We start from the raw sequence: 14180 nt of genomic DNA on the forward strand, positions 1-14180 counted from the left end.
GGGAGGGAAGGAAGGAAGGAAGGAAGGAAGGAAGGAAGGAAGGAAGGAAGGAAGGAAGGAAGGGCGGGCCGGCGCCGTGGCTCAATAGGCCAATCCTCCGCCTTGCGGCGCTGGCACACAGGGTTCTAGTCCCGGTTGGGGTGCCGGATTCTGTCCCGGTTGCCCCTCTTCCAGGCCAGCTCTCTGCTGTGGCCTGGGGAAGGCAGTGGAGGATGGCCCAAGTGCTTGGGCCCTGCACCCCATGGGAGACCAGGAGAAGCACCTGGCTCCTGCCTTTGGATCAGCGCGGTGTGCCAGCCACACTGCGCCGGGTGCGGCAGCCATCGGAGGGTGAACCAACGGCAAAGGAAGACCTTTCTCTCTGTCTCTCTCTCTCTCACTGTCCACTCTGCCTGTCAAAAAAAAAAAAAAAAAAAAAAGAATAATACAAATAATTCTACAAATTCTACAAAAAATTATATAAAATACTACAAATAATAAACGTACTACAAAAATTCTAAGAAAAATTTAAATATTTATATGACAAAAACAAATATCAGGTCACAAGCTGGGAAATGTCTAAAATAAATCTAACAAAAGCTTTATAGCTAAGCACACACAAAAATCCTGCACACACAAAAATCCTGCAATTAACAGAAAATTGGGAAGTGCATTTGAGCAGGGAATGGAAAATAAATGGAAGCGAAAAACTAAATGACCAATAAATAGCTGGAAAGACATTCAACATGACTGGTAATAATCATAAGATATCATTTACATCCTATATCAAGTTATAATCATAGCCTATCATTTCATACTATCCGACTGTCAAATATCCAGAGTCCTGTAATATCAACAGTTGAAAAGGATATAACTAGGGACTCAGTAAATGCTGACAGAATGGAAACTGATAAAATAACTTTGCAGAAGTTTGAAAAAACCTAATAAAAATGAAAATGCATCTTTTTAAAAGACCTAACAATTTTGCTCCTAGTTGTATATATAAGGAAGTATTTACACATGTGCAGCCAACAACATTAATGTTCTCTACAGTACTGCTTGTATTATGGAAAAAAAGGGAAACAACCTCATGAATACAGTATTTAGAAAATTTTCTTAAAATTTATTTATGTAGAACACACTATAACTAAAAATACAGCACAATTTATATTTTATGCACACATAATCATAGTTTTAAAAACATGAGGCTAGAAATATATATATATATATATACACACATCATATCACCAAACAGATCATCTCTTTCTAGAAAGAAAGGGAAATGTATACTAACACAGAGACTACAATCTCTGAAGCAAAAACTTCATTTAATTTTTTTTTCTTTTTGCAGAGGAGAGTGAAAGGGAGAGAGGAAGGAGGCAGAGAGGGTAGAAAGGGGGGAGACATAGATCTTCTGTCCCCAAAATGCCCACAAGGGCTGGGCTGAAGCTGGAATCAGGAACCAGACCTGGGAGTTAAACTCAGACATTTTTGGATCACAAACGTACTATCTGCTAGTCCAAACACCTGGCTCAGAGGAAAAAATATTTTAAAATATTATTTATTTGAAAAGCAGCGAGACACAGAGATCTCTCATCCACTGGAGTTTACTTTCCAAATGCCTGCAACAGTTGTGGCTAAGCCAGAACCAAGCCAGGAATGGGGAACTCAATTTGGATCTCCCATGTGAGTGGCAGGGACCCAACCACTTTAGCATCACCATGGCTTCTCAAGGTATATATGAGCAGGAAGCTGGATTCAGCAGCAGAGCTGGAACCTGAGCCCAGGAACTCTGAAAGGATGCAGGCATCCAAAGGAACACTGTAACTATTTAGAGGAACACTTCCCCTGTGAAGTAAAAACATTGTAAACATCATTTGTTATAAACTAGGTGGCTAGAGGTCTGTATTATTTATAGTAAATTTCTCAACACAAAAGGTATAACTGGATAAAGCTTCTAAAAATCAAACCCCTATCAAACCAATAGTTAATATCTACAAAGTTCAAACAAACATTAAGGTTTACACTTTTTAAAATTACAAATAGAATTTCCAATAAACTGTATATTCAACTTATCACTGATATACACAGAATATTCAAGAAGACACATGCCACATGCTTTTCAGTAGTGTCTATTTAGAATGTGAAGTTTGATAACAAAGTTTCCTACTGCTTCCTTTTTTTTTTTTTTTTTTTTTTTACTAAGCTTAGTGTAGCAAAAAATAGTTGGAAGCAGAGAATAAACTAATGATTTAAAATCTGGGGACCAGAGTCTCGGGAAAGAAATGGGAATAAGGCTGGAGAGGTGGAATAAACAGAGAACTGTTTGGCACAAGGAGAAAGCAAACATTTATATAACAGCACGCTGCAGCTAAGCTTTCCCTGCTGGAACAACTGATAAAGTTTATGACCAAACAATATTCATATAATGGAAGAATGGAATGGACACAAAACTTAAAGTGAAAGATCAAATTTGGGCATTGCTACAATACTAGCTGCGTGTTACTGGGCAAATTTATTTTTAATAATATTGTTTTTCCTACCAAAAATAACAAATTCATATACCAGAACATTATTAGTACACAGATTACTCCACAGGACTTCCCCACAAATTAATCATTTTGTACCTGTACTGGAGAGCGAACTGTTATCTTCTTACTTCCTTCCACTGCATCAATCTGACAAACAATAGATCTTTCAACTCCAGACTCTCTGTGTCTTACAGTATATAGACGTCGTCCCACTTTTGTTAAAGGGATCTTATCAGCAGTAGAATGGTTAACAGGTGCTAAATGAATACACATATTTGAAAATTCACTGTACATTAATATTAGTATATTAATGGTAAGAAATATCAAATGATTGCACTGAAGTTATAAATAGCAGTTCCTGAAGTCTTGGGATATAATGCATAAAAGGGGCTATTTTAAGAGGCCACCACATATTTCCACAGCACTCACCTAAAACCTTCAAAGCATTTCACCAAAAAACAATTATTTTAATTGAAAAGAATAATCTTTTCCAGGAATTTAACCTTCAGCAACCATGGCAAACCCTTTAAAAATAACTGAGTAGGCCGGCGCCGCGGCTCAATAGGCTAATCCTCCACCTGTGGCACCAGCACCCCGAGTTAGTCCCGGTCGAGGCACTGGATTCTGTCCCGGTTGCTCCTCTTCCAGTCCAGCTCTCTGCTATGGTCTGGGAGTGCAGTGGAGGATGGCCCAAGTGCTTGGGCCCTGTACCCGCATGGGAGACCAGGAGAAGCACCTGGCTCCTGCCATCGGATCAGTGCAGTGCACCGGCCGCAGTGGCCATTGGGGTTTGAACCAACGGAAAAGGAAGACCTTTCTCTCTGTCTCACTGTCCACTCTGTCAAAAAAACAAAAACAAAAACAAACAAACAAAATACTGAGTAGGGCCAGCATTGTGGCACAGTATGTTATGCTGCGGTTTATGATGCCAGTATCCCATATCCATTGCCAGTTTGAATCTCAGCTGTTCTGCTTCCACTTTCGCTTTCAATCCAGCTCCCTGATAATGTACCTGGGAAAACAGTGGAATATGGCCCCAGTGTTCGCACCCCTGCTACCCAGGCTCCTGGCTTCAGCCTGGACCCAACCTGGTTGTTGCAGCCATTTGGAAAGTGAACCAACAGATGGAAGACCTCTCTCTCTTTGCCATTCTGCCTTTCAAATAAATAAATCTTCAAAAAGAAAAAAAAAAAAAAACCTGAACAATGAGAGCAAAAATTGAAAACTGTACGAACACTGAGATTTTCTGTCATAATAACCAGGGCTAATCCCTTCAGACATCTTTAAATATCAGCATAGTGATGATTTTTCAGTTTCTGATTTTTCCAACAAGCATGTCACTTTTTATGTTACATCTTGGATTTGGTTAAAGAAAATTTTGTACATATTTATCTAATAAACACATGTGGTATTGGGGTGAAATTACTTACTTGCAGATTTTACTTGCCCTTCATCATAAAAATGTTACTTCCAAACCAGAGGTAAAACTGGTAACAATTCATTGACAATGCTCCAACAGTCCCTGAAACACTTGTTATGCGTTATTTCCTGATTAGAAGAAAGCACTAATAAAGCACTTCACTTCTATACCTAATTTTAACCTTTCAAATGATGTCCTCTTTAATAATTACTTGAGTGTTACAAAGTGATATAGGTGAGGCTTTGGGAGTATATAACATTACATGACAAGATAATTTAAGAATTTACTTTCACCTTCCATAAAAATGAAAAACTTGTGGGAATTAGAAAAGACAAGGGAAAATCGCCACATAAAAAACCATTCATCAATTCTAAAACAATTACTAATGTGTCATTTTCGTTAATTCAAGTTTTAAATTCAGTCAGATACAAAATGGGTAGGTTACTCCCAAGTTGTGGAGCTGACATCTTGGCACAGAGGTTAAGCTATTGTTGGTGACTAAGCATTATTACATCCTGGTTGCTCTACTTCTGATCCAGCTCCCTGATAATGTGCCTGAGAAGACATCACTGGGCTCCTGCCACTGAGTTGGAAGACCTAATCCACGGGGGTGGAATTCCAGGCTTCTGGCTTCCACCTGCATCAGGCCCAGCCTTTGTGGCCATCAGGGAGTAAAGCATCGAATGGAAGACAGATCTCTCACCCTGCCTCCCTACTACTTTCCCTCAGTTGGAAGAACTCTCTCTCCCCCCCACCCCGTGTGTGTGCGTGTGTGTGCATGTGTGTGTGTATCTATGGCTTTTGAATAATAACATAAATCTTAAAAAAAATACTACCAAGTTGTACCAAATGTGTCTCTGTGTGTGTGTGTGTGTGTGTGTGTGACTATGGCTTTTGAATAATAACATAAATCTGAAAAAAAAAATACTACCAAATTGTACCAAATGTGCTTAAAGTTGTACCAAATGTGCTTAAAGCATATCTGGGACCTATGCTGTGGCATAGCTGGTAAAGCCACCGCCTGCAGTGCTGACATCCACATGGGTGCTGGTTCGAGCCCTGGCTGCTCCACTTCCGATCCAGCTCTCTGCTGTGGCCTGGGAAAGCAGCAGAAGGTGACCCAAGTTTCTTGGGAAAGCAGGAGGAAGCTCCTGGCTTTGGATCAATGCAGCTCTGGTTATTGAGGCCATCTTGGGAGTGAACCAGCAGATGGAAGACATCTCTCTCTCTCTCTCTCTCTGCCTCTCCTTCTCTATGTAACTCTGCCTTTCAAATAAATAAATAAATAAATCTTTAAAAAAAAAAAAAGACAGTATCAGCTTCTATGGCCTGTAGAAGCTGAATTAGGATGAGCTCTAACATTTGGCTTCCCAACAACAAAGAGGAAATTACCGTGCTTTAAATAATGCAGTGGGTAAGCAAAGTCAGAATTTGGAATACAAAGATCTTAGTAACAACAGCAACCAACTGCAAAGTTGAAAAAAATGTTCCCAATTTACTAGGAAGATTTAAAAAATCTGTAGAATACTACAAATGAGTAAAACAGCAAAGCACACGAGACTGTGATTTAAACCAAAGCCACAGGAAATAATGCATCACTTACTCAGAAGAATGAAGAAGAGCTTGCTGCTTAGGCTGGTCATTGCGCTGAAATGATCATTTTCCTTAGTTCGGACATAATCCATACTTAAACTCTCCTCATTTTTCAATATATATGATTTTGCCATAGGAACGTTGAGTACATTAAAAGAATCACTTGGTGAAACAGAGACACTAAGTCCAAGAGAATTGAAAATGATAAACGGTGCTAGATCCCTTATGAAGACAGGGGCAGACCCAGTGGCAGCTTCAGTAAATGCCTAATAAGTGAGAGTTATCATAAATAAATTAAAATGTGGAAAACTAAATCAAAAGCAGAACACTAACGGACACACGACAAAGAATTCAACAAAAAACTTCTAATTAAATAAAAGGGTCAATTCAGCCTAGTATCTCAACATTTAGAGTTTCAAATTTCTTTTCTTACCTTGACTAAATTATTTAACATTATAAGACCACATTTGGATAATGTGATGTTTAATTGGTCTCTTGAATAGAAACTGATGACAGTTTTATATTCTGGCACTTTGTAGTTTTCTTCTTCAGCATCTGACTCAACAATAGCCTTTTTGGCTTTCTTTTTCATCTAAAATGATAAAATATTAAACGGTAAGAAAAAAAACTTGCTGCTAAAACAATGTGACTCATTATGCAAAGTAAAACCAAACTTTAGAAAAGTTCCAATTTTAACATTAGAGGCAGCGATATATTTTATTTTTGCTGCTGTCCTTTTGTAAGGTCAAACAGGACAGGGGCAGTTCTAGAGGAAACCCAACGACAGCAAAATGGCAAGCATAATTTAGAAGGAAAAAAAAATCCCAGCATTACTAAGTGTATATGGAAACCTCTGTACCTTTTTAATTTTGTAGTCATCTTAAATCACTCTAAGAAAATACTTTGAAAAAATATATATACCTACACAGATTTATACATACCTTGAGACCAAGATTCCATGGTCTAAAATCCTCAGTCTGATCAATTTCTAAGGGCTCAAGCAAAGGCTCCCATACACCAAACATTTCATTATAATAATGTACCTACAGAGACAATTTTTTATGTTTTAAATGAAGCATGCTGGTATCTTCCACGCCATCATCTTCCACGCTGTTTCCTACTGTTATGCTTTTGCCCACGCTCTTTCTATATGAAAACCATTCTGCACACTCTTCAACAGCTTGCTCCATATACTCCCGCAGCAATTCCCTCGCCTAGCTAAAATGGCCCATGTCCACCCTTCACAATGTAGATACCAGCCAGGGAAGCATATGAGCAGCTTTCATCACAAGCCTTTCGTCCAGAAGAAAATAAACAAAACCTCTTTTAAGCATCTTTCTTTAATTCCATACTAGGCCAAGCATCAAACACTGTTGATCTATAACACATTAAAGAAATTTTGTGCCTCCAATTCAAAGTGCTTAAAAGAAAATATCATATGTTTCAACAACTTTTTAGAGGGTTAAGATTAAAAGAGGGATACCTGTTTTAGAATAACGTCTAGCACATAATAAATGTCACATAATTATCTGCATTAGATGCATAGGAAGCAATGGCCTTGGATTTGAAAATTATATTCAGAGGTCAAACAGGGAAGCCTGTAGGCAAGGCTCATGATCAGAAAGCTTGAACTTTGTTACATTTAAGTTAAAATTAAATTCAGTGTGGTGTGGACATTCTCAATTTTTGAAATTTTATAGGGACCAGCACTGTGGCATAGTGGGTAAAGCTGCTGCCTACAATTTTGCCACCCCATATGGGCACCATTTCAAGTTCTGGCTACTCCACTTCCCATCCAGCTCTCTGCTATGGCATGGGAAAGCAGTGGAATATGGCCCCAGTCCTTGGGACCCTGCACCCACGTGGGAGACCCAAAAGATACTCCTGGCTCTTGGCTTCAGATTGGCGCAGCTCTGGCCATTGCAGCCATCTGGGGAGTGAACCAGTGGATGGAAGACCTCTCTCTGCCTCTCTATAACTCTGCCTTTCAAATAAATACATAGATTTAAAAAAAAAATTATAGACATCCTAGATCAAATTTTCTGTAAAATCTACAGAATTCTAATCAGAATTTGAAAATTTTAAGTCAAAGTTATACTTCTTAATTAGCAAACCATTCTGCCGCAACATACTTAATAAAAGAATAGAATTTCATGTTTCCATATTTACTGTTACAAGGGAGAATATTTGTTTAAGTTTTTAATAAAGTATATTATTAATTTAAACCACGGTACACTTCAAAAGATTCCACATAAATTCCAAAGTAAAATATGTTTGCTCAGATATTTCCCAAATAATATCAACTTAAACTTGGTTTAAAGTACTCTTATGAAAATCTGAAAAGTCTTAATGGACTTTCATTAGCGTTAAAAACTCAATATTATATAAAAGCATAAGGCATATCCTTCTAATTCCTTATACCAAGATTATATTATCTATATATCCAGAAATTTAGTCTATGAATTTTTTTAATGATATTTATTTATTTGAAAGGCAGAGCTACAGAGAGTCAGAGATAGAGAGAGGTCTTCCATCTGCTGGCTCATTCCCCAAATGGCTGCAACGGCCAGAGCTGCACCTATCCAAAGTCAGGAGCTAGGAGCTTCCTGCAGGTCTCCCACATGGGTGCATGGGCCCAAGGACTTGGGCCATCTTCTACTGCTTTCCCAGGCCATAGCAGAGAGCCAGATTAGAAGTGGAGCAGCCAGGATTTGAACCGGCACCTACATGGGATGCTGGCACCACAGGCAGTAGCTTTACCGACAATGCCACAGTGCCAGCCCCTATGAATGTTTTAAAATGGTCATTTTTTCCATTCAACTATCGTTTATACCCATTGTCTATATTCCCAATAAACTAGAGTCTTTTTGCTTAAAAAAAAAAATAAGTATGTCATTGCATAAATTAAAAGAAAAAGAAGAAAGGAAGTAGGAAGGAAGGTGGGAGTGAGGAAAGGAGGTTAGGGTAAGATATATTATTATGTTCTTAAAACTGTACTGTTCCTTTTATATAAATAAAAAAAATTGGAATAAAAAATATTCAATCCCTTAAAATTCAATCCCTAAAAATGAGAATTTTAAAATTAATACTTGTCTACTGCCATGTTACCTTTAAGTTGATATAATGCATTATAACAAATTTAATATGACTATGTATTCTAAAAGTAGAAATAATGTACACATAACACCAACTATTCAAGGGCATAAATCTATAAGCTTTCTTCTAAGTTTCTGAGCAAATATAATATTTACAATAAGCTTAATTTAAATAAATAATATTCCCCAAACATCCCAGATATTGTATTATTTGTCATTAAAAACCATAAAAATGCTTTATCTACTTACTTCTAGTTCAAGTTGACAGTGGAGATTTATTAGTGTGCTCCAGTTTTTGCCTTCTCCTGAAAAACGTGACTTTGCCAAAAGCATGGGCACTGTTCTATGACCAATTCCAGCCTCAAGAACTATAAAAATAGAATCAACGTTCACTTTTATCATCTCTCCTTTGGGTACCAATTCAGTTGTGGGAGCTATTTTTTCAGTTTCATTTGATTCTTCCAGGAACCACATTTTTAAATTCTTTATATCCTTCTTATCCCACAACTGTGCTATGGAAGAAGCAGTTTCTTTTGGAATGGTTTCCTTGGTTGCATAAAGTGCTGAAGTTATGGTAATTATGGTGTTTATGATAACTGGTGAAACCTAAATGGAATAAAATTAAATTAAAAAATTACATATGCTACTTTCAAAAACTGTTAAACCTAATTGCTGAATAATTATGAGGAATTAATAATCTACTAACATTATCACCACAAAATAGAAGATACGATGTGCTACATACAAAAAATTTTAATTACCATTATTAATTTCAACGTGCTAAAATATTTAATCTCATATTAAAATGATCAAGTATTATTTCAACTATATATATAAATGTTAAATACCAATAAACTAGTTAAATGCAAATAATTAAATATACAATAACATTCATGATAAAATGTATATTAACAATATCATTTTGTAAATAATATTTTCAAAAACAAAAGTTTTTTTTTTTTGCTTATTTAACAATTAAGACTTACTATAATAACTCCTTGTTTCTAGGTCTCATGAATTTTTTATGATAGAATGATTTGATTGTAACTTACCTTTAGTGTCAAGGATTTCACTGATATATCAATAGCTTGTGGAGTCGTACCTGTCTGAGTAGCTTGATAAAATAAGTCACAAGGCTGCAAAACCTATGAGAAAAAAATCAATACCATTAAATTAATATTTAAATATTAAAATAATCCTACTAAAGGGTTTCTTAGTAATAAATAAGCAAATCAGTAAAAATAAGTATTAAATGACTCAATATCAACCTCTTTATTATCACTATTTGTAATAAAAAGGAAGTGTTAACAAAAATATTAGCAATAAAAAATAAATAGAAACATTTCTTAAATATCCAAAACTAACCTATAAAACTTAAGACAATACTCCTAAATGTTTGTATAAAATAGAGTAAGAGAACAAGTTATTTTGGTGCAAAAAATTTTGAAATCCATATATACTGGGAATTTTGAAGAAAAGTTAACAGAAAGCATGTATTATGAAAAAACTGCGAGGATTTCAAAAATTTTTATACCACAATAAGCTTCTATTTTAACTTTCCTTTCGTGTAATGGACTTTACTGATACATCAATTACTCATGGCTCTGTACCCATATGAGTAGCCTGAGGAAAACGAATCTTTATTCTGGATTTTCCATGAGTTCTTTGAAGTATCCTCATATTCTGTATTTGACTTTACGTACTAAAATAAAATTTTGTTGTGATGTTTTTTCACTGCAAAAGTGAAATAAGTTAATCTACACAGGTAAAGCTACAAAAGAATAAAAAAATTATATAAATAATTCCCTAATTAATTATAAGTGCATTGAATTTTCCCTAAATGTAATAAGCCGAATTCTTCCCTTCAGCCCCTCAATGATTCCCATAAGGCTGTCAAGAATCCCGTACTATTATAGTACAAAGTCAAATATCTCACCTATCTCTGATCACTTCAAAGTCTAAATTCTCAATCAGGTTCAGGTGCTAATTAGATGTCTAGATATAATGCATCAAATACAGCTGTTGAGGCACATTTTTTGTCCTGTTGGGAAGCTAAGTCAAGTTATCTGCCCCCAATATACAAACGTGGAACAGACATGGGATAACAGTGAGTGATATTCCTGTTCAAATGTAAACACAAGGATAAAGCAGCCACTTATCCCAAGAATTCTGAAATCCAGCAGGCAAATGAATTTCCTGATTAGGTTTAAAAGCTGTGAACCATTTTCTCATTTTCACCCTCAAAGTCATCCTTTTCTTTTTTTCTCTTTTTAATACATAAGGTAAGGCAATTTTCATTTGCCTGCTAGCTGGCTTCTACTGGCTGCTCAGAGATTCCTGCCACATAGCCCTCTCCATAATAAGGCAGTTTGTACCTTCAAGATCAGCAGTAGAGCCATCTCTGATGTTTGACCATCTTCTAGTCATCTCACTCTAATGTCTTATCCAGAAAAATCTCCCTTTGACTTGACTCAGTCTACTGATTAATGTCCTGATCATATTGGTCTTGCTTACCTATACTCAGCCAGGAAAAGACTACAGAGTGCACACATAAAAGGAGGTAGAAATCTTAGCGGCTACCTTAGAATTTTACTTACCACACACACACACACACACACATACAAAAAGACATCTAAAAAAAAGAAAATAATGACATTTAAACCCATTACTCAAAGTAATCACAATCTACCATTATTTTAAAAAATAAGTAAGAAGAGTTAGTACTTGACTTATTAATTCAGTCTAAAAATTGTTTATAAACTAAGAACAGAAAAATTTAACTATATTATAATAATTAAGTCTAGATTCTAAACATAAAATTTGTGTTATCTTTTCCCTGGGGAAAGCAAAAACAAGAAAGTACAAATATATATAAATTTCCCTGTAATGTGAAAATCTTTTTTTTTAATTGTTTCAATCAAGTAATGTAGCTGTTTGAAACAGGAAATTTTAAGACAGTTCAATACAGCAAAATGAAGGATTACTCTATTAGGATACCCTCCGTGAATAAAATTCAATAGATTACGTGAATCTGAATTCCACTGGAAATTTGGTACCAGATAATGCAGCTGGTCCTTAACAGTAAACCTGCTCATGCCAAAGCTGTGTTACAATCAAGTTCTCCATAAGACAATTCACAAAATTCAACTTAATGTTATAGAAACCATTCCTAAAGTGCATTTTTTTTCCTACCAGTATTATTTTTGTTGCCTCCAACTATTTCCTTCGTGCTTTTAGTGCTATTTCTATCATTTTATTTTTCTTCTTCCTACTTCAATACTATATTACTCCCTTACTTTCATTTTTACTATTGATACTGCTACTGCTTCCCTGTGAAATTAACTTACCAGCATTTATACGAAATGAACAGAAGCCCACGAAAGCTATTATATTTTATTGGCCCATGATGAAGACCACTGAATAACAAGACAAAAAGTAGAATATATGATTATAGATGTTGGTAACTGGATAATATGGCAGGAACTTGGGTTCTTGGGAGCCCAAGTTCTCTGTACAGGCTGTTCCTTTTTCCTAAAATAGATGTCGGGTTCCTGCATTATACACTGAGCACCTGGGAGAGATCTGACTCCTTATTCCAGCTTCCTGCTAAGGCTGACCCTGAGAAGCGCAAGTAATTGGGTTCCCACCATCTACATGAGAGACCAGGATTGAGTTCCTAGCTCCTAGCTCTTCTCTTCCGGCTGTTGTGACTGGGGGTGAAACTAGCAGATGGGAGTTGTCTCTAATAATAAAATTTTAAAACCCAACACATTCCTGTGACTCCTGTTGCTCCAGTCTAATAACTACTCATCCTTCAGGTATCAGCACAAATGTAATTTACACTGAGAAGCCTACCAACCAGTCCAGTTATGTTCTATCATAAAATCCTAGGTATCCTTAGCAAAAGAAATATATAAACAAATTAAAATACCTTAAAATTTAGGATTAACCTACACACACAAGGCTTGTATACTATAGGAAACTGTAGTTCTTTCAACAGACACCAATAAATACACACTAAGATTCTACATTTAGTCATGATCAAAATTCTTTCAGAATTAAGTATAGAAAAGCTTATTATTTTAAAGATTTACTTATTATTCAGAAGGCAGATTTAAGAGAGAGAGAGAGAGAGAGAGAGAGAGAGATTGATTGAGACAGATATTTTCCATCTGTAGTTCACCTCCCAAATGACTGTGATGGCTGGGGCTGGGCCAGATCAAAGCCAGGAGCTTCATCTGGGTCTCCCATATGTGTGCTGGGGCCCAAGGACATGGTCCATCTTCCACTGCTTTCCCAGAAACATTAGCAAGGAGTTGGATCAGAGGAGGAGCATCTGGGACTCAAACCAGTACCCATAAGGGAAGCTGGCCATGCAGGGGACAGCCTAAAGCACTGCATCACAGTGTCAGCCCCTAGGTATGAAAGATGTAATTTCTCAACATACCAAAGGTTTTATATGTAAATATTAAACAAGCAAATATTAGTATATTTCACTTTGTGTTTCTATGGGGGTGCAAACGGTTGAAATCTTTACTTAATGTACACTAAACTGATCTTCTGTAAAAAAAAAAATAAAAAAAAACAAGCAAATATTAAACATAATAATAGTATCAATTTATTTAAGCATGGGAATAAAATGAAAATGGATTCTTCTTGCCATTTAGGGAACAAAACATGAAAGTAACTTTTGTAGATGATTTTTTAAAAATCTAACAACCAAAAATTAGTACATGTAAGTTTATAATAGTTTAGGATAAGATAAATTGATAAAAAATCAATAATAGATTTAAAATATACATATACAAAATAATTTTTATTTTCTTAGGATTTAGGAATTTATTCAAAAATTTTATTGGGGCAGGCATCATGGTACAGCGGTTAAGACACCACTCAAGATGCCTGCATCCCATACAAGTCCCTCTGTTCAAGTCCTGATTCCACTTCCAATTCAGTTTCCTGCTAATGTGCATTCTGGGAGGTGGCAGGTGATGTCTCAAGTATGTGAGTCCCTGCCACCCATGTGGCAGGCCAAATGGATTTCCAATCTCTGGCCTGGCCCAGCCCTGACTGTTACAGGCATTTGGGAATAAACCAGCAGATGGAAGATCTCTCTGCTTTTCAAATCAATAAAAGTAAATACATAAAAATATTTAAAATTCTAATAAATAAAATAAAGTCAGAAATAACTTTATACTCTACAGATAGCAAAAATGAGAATATTCCCTCTAAAATATCTGAACAAGTAGGTTAAGTTATATCCTAGGTATAGTAGAACAAGATAAAAAGAGCCTGGTTTCCCTATATTAAACCATAATGATTTTACCATGTTCCTAGAAAAAACATGCAGGTCTACCATGATTTCCTGTTTAGAGTGGGGTATTCTTAGTATAGAGCCTAGTTTACATCTTAACTAATACAAAATTTCACACCTAAAATTTGACACTGCTACAAAATAAAAATATTTGAAAACGATTTAGCAATTAGATGGACAAGGCATATTAAAAATATAAAGCCAATTGTCCTAAACTTGCTATAAAAAATAGTTCAAAAACTTAAAGG

At 35.9% G+C, this 14180-nt stretch overlaps 1 protein-coding gene across 8 annotated transcripts in view; it reads right to left on the reverse strand.

Annotated features, from left to right (window-relative positions):
• VPS13A (vacuolar protein sorting 13 homolog A) overlaps nucleotides 1-14180 on the reverse strand; it is a 248013-nt gene that overhangs the window by 78653 nt on the left and 155180 nt on the right. For all 8 annotated transcript variants that reach the window (XR_011379457.1, XM_051858844.2, XM_017341940.3 and 5 more), the window contains 6 exons: nucleotides 9671-9763; nucleotides 8868-9224; nucleotides 6465-6566; nucleotides 5957-6115; nucleotides 5534-5789; nucleotides 2607-2767 (listed from right to left, as the gene is read on the reverse strand). Coding sequence is in view for 7 of the 8 variants with exons in the window: in XM_051858844.2 (XP_051714804.1) it covers nucleotides 2607-2767; nucleotides 5534-5789; nucleotides 5957-6115; nucleotides 6465-6566; nucleotides 8868-9224; nucleotides 9671-9763 (1128 nt within the window). In the remaining variant the exon portion in view is untranslated. The remainder of the gene's footprint in view (nucleotides 1-2606; nucleotides 2768-5533; nucleotides 5790-5956; nucleotides 6116-6464; nucleotides 6567-8867; nucleotides 9225-9670; nucleotides 9764-14180) is intronic.

This window comes from Oryctolagus cuniculus, chromosome 1, assembly GCF_964237555.1.
Source record: "Oryctolagus cuniculus chromosome 1, mOryCun1.1, whole genome shotgun sequence".
Taxonomy (NCBI): domain Eukaryota; kingdom Metazoa; phylum Chordata; class Mammalia; order Lagomorpha; family Leporidae; genus Oryctolagus; species Oryctolagus cuniculus.